This window comes from Anser anser (genome assembly GCF_964211835.1).
Source record: "Anser anser genome assembly, chromosome: 16".
NCBI classification, from domain to species: Eukaryota; Metazoa; Chordata; class Aves; order Anseriformes; family Anatidae; genus Anser; species Anser anser.
The window spans coordinates 1,309,464-1,321,523 of NC_139737.1; the positions used below are offsets into that span (position 1 = coordinate 1,309,464).

Genomic DNA, 12,060 nt, shown 5'->3' on the forward strand with positions numbered 1-12,060 from the left:
GCCGCGGTGCCGCGGGGCGTGCTGGGGGGCAGCAGGTCGGTGCGGAGGCCGTAGGGCTGAGCAATCTCCTTCTATTTCTTTGAACGCGAGAGGGACGCGGCGCTCACGCCGGGCACTGCAGGCTGCAGTAGTCGGCGGACGTGAAGAAGCCGTAAATGTTGACGAGGGGGAACATGAGCAGGGCGCCCAGCAGGGAGCCCAGCTGCTCCACCGCCCCGTACCACACCAGCGCGCTGTGGCTGCGGCTCCGCAGGATCACCCCGGCCATCACCTTCACGTAGGAGAGCGTCCCGGTGAAAAACACCCAGGAGAGGACCTGGTGGCGCAGGGGAGAGCGGTCAGCGGGGCCGCGGGGCCGTGGGGTGGCCCCCGAGACCTCCCTGGGGCTGAGGGACCCCCAAGACTTACGATGACGGCGTCGCCCCACTGGGACTGCTGCAGGAGCGGGCAGGGGCTCATCACCGCGATGGCCATGTTGTAGGCACCAAAGCCTGTCCCTGCCAAGGTGAGGGCGCCCAGCAGGGCCAGGGACCTGCAAGGGACAGGCGGGTGACACTGGGGAATGCCAGCCCAGCCCAGGGAGGAGGCGCCTTTTCTCCCCCGGCGCCCCAAAATGGGTCTGTTTTGGGGCTCCGTACCCACCTGCCGGGCAGGAACATGGCCACGATGCAGGCGAGGGGGTTGGCCATGGAGCTGAGCGTGGCCGAGAGGTGGTAGGCGGTGTTGCCGTAGGGCAGGCAGGAGTAGGACTGCACCGACGGCAGGACCCCGTTGGTCAGGGAGCTCACCCAGGCGATGAGGAGGTAGATGAAGGTGAGCTTGGCCAGCGGGTAGGAGACCGTCTCCCGGTGGTCTTCCATGGGCCGCTTGGTTTTCTTTGGGCACGGGTAGCCTCCGCCTCGCCCCGAGCCAGCTCCGTCCTCGGGGATCTGGTCAAAGGAACTGAGTATGATGGTGCTGGGAAAAAACTGCGGCTGCGACAGCTCCCATACCTTAGGCTGCCTGGTGAGGAAGAAGAAGGCCACCAGGCAGGCCACCATCATCCCAGTCATGAGGAGGAAAAAGAGGAGGGTGGAGAAGTTGGCCGGGAGGTAGCGAGTCTCCATCTGGAAGAAAACGTTCTCCACGGTCTCGTTGCCGGAGGTGACGTTGACCAGGCGGGTGACGTTGATGCAGCTGGAGATGCCGGAGCCCTGGCCCAGGGCGATGAGAGCGGGGATCAGCCCGCTGAGCCCTTCCCCGATGAAGAAGGTGGTGAGGTACTGGGGCTCCAGCTGCATCATGAAGGGCAGGAATGTGACGGAGGAGGTGCAGTCCACCAGGGACAGGAAGAAAGTGAGGACGAGGAATGCAGTGCTGTGGAGCGTCCCTGCGATGAGGGACGTCTGGTTCCAGAGGAAGGCCAGCAGCAGGCAGGCCACGACGCCCAGGGACACGACCACGTAGATAACGGCCACCTCCTTCAGCAGGCCGGGCCAGAAGCGGTGCATGAGGGTGACGAAGAGCGGCCCCACGTTGGCCATCTGGATGATGATGGTGATGTAGGAGGGCAGCTCCCACTGCTCCGGCAGCACCGTCACCAGCAGCGGCAGCTCGACCCACAGCCCGTTGATGGCCACCCAGGAGCCCGTGCCGAAGACGCAGGCGAGGAGGTGGGTGAGCAGCGCCATGGCTCAGGGCCCGGCGCCCCCACCCTGGGGCGACACCGCTGTGCTGTGGGGAGAGACACGGCTCAGCCCCCCCGGACCCCTACCCCGGCCCCCACTGCCCGTGTACCCCCCTCCAGGCAGCCACAGCCGCTCCTCCCCTACTGCCAGGCAGGCGCAGGACGCGGGGAGCGGCACGGCTCAGCCTGGCACCCCCCTGTCCCGGGGGCGAGACGCCCCCCAGCTCTGCGGGACCCCCTCCTGATCCCCGCAGCTGGTGCCGCGGGACCCCCCCTTGCCCTGCCTGCGGCACCTGCCCTGCTCTGGGTTGGGTCCCTTCCTGGTGAGCCAAGGCCACACAGCGCCAGGCATGGAGCCCAAATGGGACGTGGCAGCGCGTTGGACCTGACCCAGCTCACGGCACGGCCTGGCACGGGAGGCAGGCGGACCTCACCTGGGGGCCGCGGGGCCTGGGCAGCCGCTCTCCTGGGACCCAAGGCCTCGTCCTTCCCACCGCATCCGCGGGCAACGCCAAGCAGCGCCCGTCTCCTCCCCGCCCGGTCCCGTGCAATCCCGGCAGGCTCCGGTGGCCACGGGGGGGAGAAGGGCCCCGCGGCCCCACCTGCAAAACTGGCCCTGGCTCATACCAGCGAGCTGAGTCAGCCCCACACCACATCCCCTGCCCACCTCGGCACCTTGCTCCCCTTCCGTGTGCCCAGGCTCCTGCGCCCGCTCCCCACCAGCCTCCTGGGGACGGGGGGACCCCCGATGTCCTCGTCCCCGAGCCCCACGGCGGGCAGGGGGTGCAGGACGGGCGGCCACAACTTCAGGGCTGAGCCCTGGCGGAAGGATCCTGGTCTCCTGGGGCTGAACCCAGCCACGGCAACGGCCCACAAACGGCCTCATCCTGCCCGGGAGGCGTCGGGGACGTTGGGAGGGAGCGGAGGTGAGGAAGAGCCGGGCTCCCGGTCTGAGCAGTCCCCGGGGAACCGCATCTCCCCCTGGGGAAACTCACTGTGTTTTTTAGGGGAACCGGCGGCAGCACGCGGGCGGCAGCGAGTCCTTGCTGCCTGCCGGGGCCGTGACGTGAGCCGGGCACGTCACTGCCTCCGGATGCAGATGGGTGGCAGCACGCTGTGCTCCTGCTCCTGGTCCCAGCAGGCACAGTCACCCCGGCTCGGGGAGCAGCTGGCGGGGGTCCCGCGGGTCTCATGCCTCCTGCTCGGCACCGGTGCCGTGTTTCGGGGCACCTGTCCCAGGTCGGGGGGGGGCGCAGGAGGTCCTGGGGGGGCTCACGAGCCGTGGGAACGGTCGGCTGCGGGCGCAGGGCGAGGTGAGACTCAAAGCATAAGAAAGGATTAGGGAGAGTGGCGGTGGTCCTCGGAGAGATGAGTGCCGGGGGGGCAGGGGGACCAGCTCCCGTCCTGCCCACCCCCCCCAGGGACCCCTGCCCACCCTGCAGGAATGGGAACAGCTGGAGGGGGCTGGGGCTCAGGGTTCCCCTGCCTTTCCCCCCCCCTCCTCCAGCACTCGTGGGTCCCCTGGGTCTGCCAGCACAGCCCACGTCCCTGGGCCAGCATGGGACCGGCCACCGGGTCCCACTCACCTCTCCCTGCCACCGAGCCCAGCTCGCCCCGCGCAGCCTGTTGGGGGCCTTTAAGCTCCAAACCCAGCCCTGGTGGCCAAAGTCCAGCTGTGTCCCCTCCTGCCCTGTCCCTGCCAGCTCGGGGACAGCCCAGCCCCTGTCCTGCCCCGGGGGGCCGCGCTCCCCTCGTGTCCCCGCGTGCTGCCAGGGCCAGCCCCGTGCTCGCCGCCTGCCCGGCCGCGATGCCAGGCGCTCCCCGCGGAGCTGCCGCTGTCCCCGCGCACCCTGACTCCGCCGGGTGCCGGTGATTATTCCTGGCCGTGACACAGACTTTGCCCTTGTCCCCAGCTGAATGGTGTCCCACCTATTTCGGGCTGCTTCCTGCGGGTGCAAATGTCACCGAGTGACAGCTTCTGCCGCGGCTGGGATCGCTGCAGGGCCACGGGCTGTGCCGGGTGCCTTGGGGACACCGAGCGCGGCCAGCATGCGGCTGTCCCCCCGGGGGTGCCGTGGCCGGGATGTGACTGTCCCACCGGGCACGTGTCATGCACAAACGCTCCTCTGGCACTGCCGCCAGCCCTGCTGACCCTGCGGGACGTGACCGGGCGCTCAGCCACGCCACGAGCCGGCGGATGAGACGCTCACATCACCCGGGAGCTGGCGGGCTGCGGGGGGCCAGAGGCCAGCTGGGCTGGGTGGCAGCCTGGCGCTGGCTCGTCCCAGCACCCAGCTCCCCGGGGCGCCTTGCTCCAGCTCTTCCCCCAGCACCCACAGGGTGTCGCTGGGCGAGCGGGCTGCAGCAGGCTGCAGCTGCCTTGTGCAATGCCCTGCCTGTCCCCTGCCCGTCCCCTGCCTGTCCCCTGCCCGTCCCCTGCCTGCTCTGCCCATGCTCAGCCCCCCTGGGGTCTGCAGCCAGCCCCTGCACCAGGCGCAATCCTGCCCCCACTGTCCCCATGTGGGGTCCAGGAGTGGTGGGGGCCCATGCTTTGGGGTTCCCGGGGTCTCTGGGCCCCGTGTTGGGGGTGGCAGCTCCAGGATGGTGTGGGGGGGCTTGGGCTGGTGCAGCTGAGCCCCCTGCTCCCAGTGGGGACGGCGATTGTCCTGGGTTAATTCGGCAGCACAAAGGAGCCGTGCAGCCTCCGCGAGCCTTTCCCCAGGGCTAATTGGCTTCGTCGCAGGGGCCGGGGGGGCACAAAGGGGGTGACAGGCGTGGGGCTGAGCTCCGCACCGCTGCTCCGTGCCTCTCGCCCAAATCCTGCCGGCACGTGCCGCCTGCCACGCCTGGGGGAGGCTGGCCCCCCCGCCCCGTGTCGTGCAGCAGCTGAGCCCCGGCCCCGGCCCCTCTGCACCCCGGCAGATGCGAGCGAAGGCCCCGGAGGCAGATGGCAACATTTGGTCACCGAGCAGCCTTCCACGGGACTTCACCGGGCTCGGGCAGGCCCACCGGGAAGCCCCTCCGTTTCCCCACGTGTCCCCCATGGGTGCAGGGGCACCGGCGGATGCAGCGGGGTCCCCGGGTGGGCATGGTGGGGAGGAGCAGCCAGGGAGAGTTGGGGCTCTGTCCTTGAGCCCCAGAACCCCCCTCGCCCCAGGGACCCCCAGCACCCCCCAGGCAATCGGGTGCAACCCCACCCAGCAGTGCCCCAGTTTTCCCAGTCTAGGCGCCCAGTTGGATGGGCACCACCGGGGAGCCCGGCCAGGGTGCGGGGACCTGCTGGCGGGTCACTGCCCATGGCCCCTTCCTCCCCTCCATCCTCCTCCTCCTCCTCTCAGCTCCCCGTCGCCATTTGCATCCCATTTCCATGTGAATGGAGCAGGTCAAGTTGAAAGTTGAAAGCTGGCGCGGGCGCCTGGGGAAGGGGCCTCTGCCCGAGGTGAGAGCCCAACAAAAGGGGCCGCATCCCCAGGGCACGGCGCTCGCCAGGCCTCGGCCACGGCCCCGGCCCCGGCCCCGCTGCAGCCGCCCCGCCGCCATCTGCGGGTCCGTGCTGCTGCTCAGACAAAGGCCTCGCACCCGGCATGTCCCCATCTGTCGGGGCCCCCGCACCCGGGCACGGCGCAGCTCCAGCCCCGAGCGTGGCTGCTGTCTGCGGGGACGTGTGCGGGGAGCTGGGCAGAATCCAGCCCTGAGGGTGATGGGGAGCGAGGCCGTGCCCATGAGAGCCCCCCCTGGCAGCCCCACAGCCCCTGGGAAGCTCCCTGCGCCCACCCTGGGCAGAGCCAGCAGTGGGGAAACTGAGGCAGGGAGCAGGCGGTGGCTCGCACGGGGCTGCTGCGCGATGCTGGGTCCATTTCCCAGCTCCAAAGCTGTTTGCAGGCTCGTCTCGGTGACTGGCTCTAATTAAACGCCAGGAATTAGCACACGCCAGGTGAGTGTGGCAGCGGAAGGAAGGTCCCGTGGGGAGCTGCCAGCGCTGGGGAGGGGCAGGGTGAGCAAAGCCCTCCCCGGATCCAGGGGCTGAGCTGGGCCCCGTGCCAGGGCCCTGCAGCCCCACGGGGTGATGCCAGGCACCCACAGCCATCTCCACCCAGCTCTTACAGGGAGGATTTGGCCTCTGAGTTCTCTTCTTTTTTTTTTTTTTTTTTGCTCTTTCATGGCTGCGTTTCACTCCTGGGGGGTCCTGGAAGCTGCACGTGCAGGGACCCAGCCCCGAGCACCCGTGGGAGGTGAGCACGGAGCCAGCACCGGCGCCCACCCGCCCCTGCCCCGTCCCCACCTGCTCCAGAGCCGCGGGACAGGCGGTGAACGGGGCGCTCAGGGCGTGCTCCCGCGTTGGGCCGCCCTCCCCAAATCCATCCCCGGTTGCCCCCGGGGAGGGCGAGGCAGCGGGGCGCTGTCTGGCTGCAACGCCCTGCTCCCAAAGCACCCGGCGTGCCCGGGCAGCTGCCTGCAGCCGCCTCCTGCAGCCCTCGTGGGTGCTGCTGGCACGGGGGGGGGGGACGCAGCCCGGCCGCTCGCACCGGGCAGATGCCCACGGCTCTGCCCCAACCTGCGGCACCCGGCGGTGCTTTTCCAGCTGAAACTGTCACGCGGATCCACCTTTATCTGAAAGAATCCCCCAAGCCAAAGGGCAGCTCTGGCGGTTGTTTTCCCAGCTTCGCCCAGCCCTTCTCTCCCGTCGGCTCCTCGCCTTGCTTCCAAGAGCAGTTTGCAAAGCGCCCTGCTGTCCCGGAGCTCCTGCAGCGCCGTGCAGGACGGGCCGAACGCTCAGCCCCTACCCCGAGGAGCTGCGCTTTGCTGCGGGGACGTGCCAGGAGCTGCGGTGCCACCGGTCTGGGCGCAGGCCAGCAGCTCCATGTGGCTCCAGGCTCGGTGGCCTTGCTCCGCCGTGTCACCTCCCTCTGTTCCACTGGCTGGGCCGCTTTGTTTGGAGGCACAGAAACGTGCTGGACTTTGGGACTGCGGGGGCCTGGGGCTGGACCTGGGGCCGGTGCGGGCACGGGGGACCCGTCCCTGCAGAGGCAGCGGGTGCCCGCGCGCTGGGCCAGCCGTGAGGGTTTGGGGAGGGTCCGATCCCCGCCAGGGTGAGGGCAGGGGGTGGCTGGGGACATTTTGGCTCGGGTTGCACAGCTGCGGCGGGGCCCTTCCCTCCTCCCCGACCGAACCACGAGCGTGCTCCTGCATCCACGCTGCCCAACCGGCACTGCCGGCTGCTCTCGGACCGGCGCCGGGACGTCACCGGCCACGGCCACGCTCCATGACGCAGCCGCAATTAAAGCGTGGCCTGGCGTGGAGGAAAGCCCCATGCCTCTGCGTGCACGCTGGCAAGGAGAGGTGTTTTCAATCCCTTCGGAGCACCGGGCTGCCTCGGAGGGCGTCTTCTCCCAGCGGTGACTCAGAGGGAGCCGTGAGCCGCCCCGCCGCGGGCAGAGCCGTTCCAGTGCCCCACGAGCCCTGCAGGGAGCAGGGGAGGCCACGGTGCGGGGAGGCAGCAGGCACGGGGCCACCGAGCCACCACGGGACAAGCACGGGCCGGGGAAGCTCCGGTAGCGCAGGGCAGATCCAGGTAGGTGGTGGAGGTGGTGCCGTCCCGTGCCGGTCCCGTGCCGGCAACACGGGGCTGGGTCACCGTGGCCGGGCATTACCTGGGCACAAGATTGGTGGCCAGCCTCGGGGCCTGGGTGGCCACGCTCCGTTCGGGCTCGGGGCAGGCAAAAACCTGGCTTTGTTTTCCGGGCTGTTTGGAGGACGGCTCGGCTCCGCTCGGGGTGGCCGTGCCAGGCTGGCGGCTCCCCGTCGCCAGGAATGCGGAGCAGCAGGTCGTGCCCGGCCGGGCCGTCCTTGCCGGCACGGAAAGGGGAGCCCATGGTGGGCACGGCTGGCTGTGGTGGGGAGCCAGGCCCCGCGTGCTCGTCCCTTCACCCATCGGGTGCTCCCCAAGGAGCTCTCCCCGTGCCAGGCACAGGATGAAGGGCAGCAGGGGTGGCTGCTGGCAGGGTGCTGCCGTGGGGTGCGGGACACGAGGGGTGCTGCTGCACGGGCACCCCGCTGACAGCTGCTCCCCGCACCCCGGAAAGCACCCAGAGGGGGTGAGTCAGGCTCTCGTGTCCCTTCTCCATCAGGTCTGGGTGACGCAGGGCCTCGGGGGAGGCTGGCGGTGATTTCCTCCCAGCGGGGCTGGCTGCAGCGGGGTTTGCCCCTGGGCATCCCCCCTCTGGGCTTCAGCGCCCCCGGTCCCTGCAATTAGCGCTGCTTTGCCATGGGGCGTGTGGGCAGGGCTCCAGCCGGGGGGGGGGGGGCCCTGCCTGTCCCTGTCCTTGCCCAGCGAGGATTTCGGTGCCCTGCGCTGCTGGGGAGGAGCGCTGGGCTCCCCGTGGAGGGGTGCAGAAAGCCATCGGGCACCGGGACTGTCCCCAGCTGCCCATGTACCTGCCCGGTCCCCACGGATGCTTCCTGGGTCAGGCAGCGATGTCCCCACTGGGGCAGGAGATGGGGACGCGGGCAAGCAGTGTCCCCCCTGGGGCAGGAAATGGGGACAGGAACAGGGACAGGGACACCCAGCCTCCCCTGGCTGCTCACCCGTAGCGGCGCATCCCGTGGATGCACCAGGGACCCCAGCGGGGCCGGGGCGGGGGGGGGGGGTCAGGCTGGTGGGCACGGGCTGGCGGGCACCGCGGGGCCGTGGGGCTTTGGGGCCGGCTCCTGCGGCCCGCAGCCGCCGTGCCGTGGGCTGTACCCAGGAAGTTGTGCAAGCGGGTGAGCGGCCACAGGTGAGGCAGCCAGCTCGGGGCCGCTGTGGGAGGAGGAAGTGGGGCCGCGCTGGCCCCGCTGTGCCCCCCGCTGCACTGGTGAGTGCCTGGGCTCGCCCACAGATCCCCCGGGCTTGCCCGTGCCCCAAACCAGGCAGTGCGGGACTGGGGGGGGGCTCAGTGGCCGGGGGGGGGGGGGTGCAGCCACCCTGGTGCTCAGCAGGGCTGGAGCATTGCCTGGGGAGGCGGGTGGCAGAGCCCCAGATTGTGGGGGGGGGGATCCTGGGGGCTTCTCGGAGCGGCTGGGGAAGGGTTGGATGGCGCCAGGGCTGCTCGTGGCACCGGGGTGGGAGGGCTGGGGGGGGGGGCACGGGACAGGCTGGGCCCCCCCCTGTGGGCGGGCAGCTGCCTCAGCGCGACCGTTGGGGCAGGCGGGTGCTTGCTGTGGCTGGCGGGCTCCCAAGGGTGCGGGGTTCACGGGCCTCCAGCGCGGCTGCTGGCAGGGGAAACATGGATGGGAACCCCCCTGGGCTTTTGGGGGGGGGGCTCGCGGTGGAAGCACAATGCTTGGGAGCAGCCCAGCACCAGCGTGCTGTGTCCTGGGACCCCCACGCACTGCCCTCGTTCCCCATCCACTGCTGCAGATAGCAGGGGGGGTCTGCTCCGCCCCCCCCCCCAGGTCTCCTTGCTCCCCATGGTGCCCCTCTCCAAAAGGAGATGGGGGGGTGGGGGGGCAAGCTGCAGGCAGGGGGGCTCTGCACTAAACCTGCAAGGGGGCCGAGCACCGGGGGAGCTGCAAAGAGCGGGGACCCCCAGTTTCCCAGCCTGGTGGGGTGGTGGGCGCAGGGGGCCGGCGGTGCCCCCCGGCACGGTGATGCACCCCCGGCACGGTGATGCACCCCAGCACGGCCATCGCCGAGGGTCCGCAGCCGCTTCACCCCCCGTGCTCCCTTCCGGGGCTCCCCTGGTGCCGATGTCGGGGTGCCCTCCCCGCGGCCCCATTGGCCATGGTGCCGTTTGAAGCAGGCTTTGCTCCACGGATTGGCCGGGCTTCGTTTCGGGGACGGCTGCCGGAGGCGTGGTCCCTGCCTTGAAATAGGAAGCTCGGCGCAGCCGGAGCAGACAGCGCGGCACCGCACAGCCCCGCGCAGCCGCTCGGGCCTTTGTCTGCCCGCGGGGCCCCGGGCGTGGGCAGGCAGCGCCCGCCGCCCCACCGACACCCCTCACCCTGGTCCCTTCCTTGCAGCCCGCGGCGTGTGCCCCCCGCGCCCCCCTCGCCACGCCGCCCGCCCGGACGATGCCCGTCGAGGCGCTGAACGCCGGCGATGCCATGAAGGGGGCGGCGGTGACGGCGCCCTTCACCTCGGCCATGCCCATCCGCATCCTCAACAAGGGCCCCGAATATTTCCGACGGCGCGTGGAGCCGGGCGCGCGGAAACCCAGCGCCGTGGAGAGGCTGGAGGCCGACAAGGCCAAGTACGTGAAGAGCCAGCAGGTCGCCAGCACCAAGCAGGAGCCGGTGAAGCCGCCGCTGCTCAAGCAGCCCCTCTTCGCTCCGGGCGTGCGCCGGGCCATGCTCACCCCGAGCCGTAAGACGCCGCCGGGACCACGCCGTTCGGAGGCCGGCGGGACGAAGACCTCCCTCAACCTGGAGATCCTCAACAACCTCATCAACATCTGCGACAGCCCCTTCCCCAAGGCGGAGAGCCCGCGGGGCCGGGAGTGGCAGTGCAAGGCGGAGGCGCCGGGCGCCGGGGCGGAGGGGGCTGGCAAGGCACCGGAGAGCCCCGCCGCCCCCAAGCCCTCCGGCACCGTGGCCGTGCGCAGGGTGGACGTGCGGCCCTGCGGGGCTCTGCCCGCCAGGGTGTCCCCCGCCGGCCAGGTGACGCCGGTGTCCTTGTCACCCGCCCCGGGCAGGCTGCCTGCGGCGCCGGCGCTGAGCTCGCCCAGCCGCCCCGAGAGCGCCCGCCGGCAAACCCTGCTGCACCGCTCCAAGTCGGACCTGAGCGACCGCTTCTCGCGGGCCACCGCCGACCTGGAGCGCTTCTTCAACTACTGCGGCCTGGACCCGGAGGAGGTGCGGGACATGGGCGCGGAGCACTTCGCCCGCGCCAGCTCCGACATCGTGTCCGTCAAGTTTCACAGCGTCAGCACGGCCAGCTCGGAGGGCGGCCGCTCGCCCCGCAGCGCGGCCACGCCGGAGGGCCGGCCGGCCGAGCGCATGCCCTACGGCATCTCCGTGGTGGAGCGCAACGCCCGCGTTATCAAGTGGCTCTACGGGCTGCGCCAGGCCCGCGAGCCCCAGCAGGTCTCCAACGTGTAGCACCGCCGCGTGCCAGCGCACGGCGCCAATGCCGGACAGGGAGGAGGAGGCGCTGGGCAGACCGTGGCCCCCCGGAGCGGTGGGGACATCTCGGACCCTCGGACTCAGGCACCGTGCCTCGTCCCTGCTGCCCTGCATTACAGCTGCAAGGCTCGCGTGCAGCAGCCATGCGTCCTCCCGGGGAGTGCTTTGCCTCCCGATGGAGCTGGCTCTGTAGGGCCCCAAAACCAGCACCCAGGTCCCCGTCAGCCCGCGGAGGGCTGGGGACATGGCTGTGCCTGCTGGCACCCTGCTGGTTGGGCTGCGGGGTGCATGGCCGGTCCCACCTGCACAGAGGGGGCATCCCGGCTGCTTCCAGGGGTCCCAGCTTGCAGGAGTGCTTGGGCACCCCGGGGGGCACGTCGGGGGTCCTTGCATGTGGCCAGGGGGTGAGGATGCATGCGGCCGCAGCTGGGGGGCGGTCACTGGTGGCCCCCATCCTAATGTCCTGGTGAGCGTCCTGGAGGAGCTGGGTGCTCTGCCAGGGAGGCCAGAACTGAGCTCCCCTTGGAGCAGCCCAGGCCTCTGTGTGCGTGTGTGTGCGTGTGTGTGCGTGTTTGTGTCTCCCTTTTTGTTTGTCAGCAAGAAAGCCCAGGCATGCCGTGCCCTCTTATTTATGAAGACGGTTTTATCGGTCTCTTCCTCATTTCTACTGTTTTTCCTGATGTGTGATCTGTAAAGGAAAAAAAAAAAAGTGATAATAATGGAGAAGGTTTTATTAAATTTCTCTGCTTTGGATGCCCTGTGTGTGTGTGGCTGTCTCTGGATGTGGTGGGGAAGGACATCCCTGCTGCTGCTGGAGGGCCCTGGCCGGGCGCCTTCATGGGAATTACAGAGGCCAAGAGAGGGGCTGGGCCTTGGTGCTGGAGGAGCGCCTGCGTTTGGGCATCCCCTGAGTGCTGGGGACCGGGGAGGAGAGGGTCACAACGGGCCCCTTCCCTGCAAACCTCTCCTGGTGTCACCAACGTGAGGGGCGCTGCCTCTGGCCCTGGTGGTGCTGAGCCAACGGGTGCCAGGCAGCGTGCGTGCCGCGCCGTGCCGTGCCGTGCCGTGCCAGCGCGGGGCCCGGAGGGCGCGGCGGGGCGGTGTTTGGGTCTGGCAGGTCCCGGCAGAGCCTGGCCGCGGGATTCCCCTCGGCACCGCAGCCAGCGCCGCGCCAACCGCGCGGCCCTGCCGGGCGCTGCCTTCGCGCCCGCTCCAGCAAAGCGCCTCGGAGCTTGGCCGTGTCCTCGCTGCTCCGGGGCTGCGAGATGAGGAGGCGATAGCAGAGACCTCCC

The 12,060-nt window shown here is 70.2% G+C and overlaps 2 protein-coding genes across 7 annotated transcripts; one reads left to right on the top strand and one right to left on the bottom strand.

The window, feature by feature from the left end:
• Window positions 1-53: 53 nt before the first annotated feature.
• On the bottom strand, window positions 54-3,334 carry SLC52A3 (solute carrier family 52 member 3). 4 transcript variants are annotated; one of them, XM_083801604.1, is made up of 4 exons: window positions 3,253-3,334; window positions 643-1,713; window positions 409-532; window positions 54-316 (listed from the first exon to the last, which is right to left on the bottom strand). In XM_083801604.1, exons 2-4 carry the CDS (start codon window positions 1,668-1,670, stop codon window positions 104-106), a joined length of 1,365 nt encoding a protein of 454 aa, XP_083657730.1. In that variant the 5' UTR covers window positions 1,671-1,713; window positions 3,253-3,334; the 3' UTR covers window positions 54-103. The 4 variants fall into 4 exon arrangements, with proteins under 4 accessions (XP_083657730.1, XP_083657728.1, XP_083657731.1 ...); XM_083801602.1 differs by lacking the exon at window positions 3,253-3,334 and adding an exon at window positions 2,662-3,224; XM_083801605.1 differs by lacking the exon at window positions 3,253-3,334 and adding an exon at window positions 2,334-2,474.
• On the top strand, window positions 2,460-11,521 carry FAM110A (family with sequence similarity 110 member A). Of its 3 annotated transcripts, none has more exons than XM_083801600.1 (2): window positions 2,460-2,592; window positions 9,668-11,521. In XM_083801600.1, exon 2 carries the CDS (start codon window positions 9,719-9,721, stop codon window positions 10,742-10,744), a length of 1,026 nt encoding a protein of 341 aa, XP_083657726.1. In that variant the 5' UTR covers window positions 2,460-2,592; window positions 9,668-9,718; the 3' UTR covers window positions 10,745-11,521. The 3 variants fall into 3 exon arrangements, with proteins under 3 accessions (XP_083657726.1, XP_083657724.1, XP_083657725.1); XM_083801598.1 differs by lacking the exon at window positions 2,460-2,592 and adding an exon at window positions 6,374-7,238; XM_083801599.1 differs by lacking the exon at window positions 2,460-2,592 and adding an exon at window positions 8,312-8,520.
• Window positions 11,522-12,060: the final 539 nt, after the last annotated feature.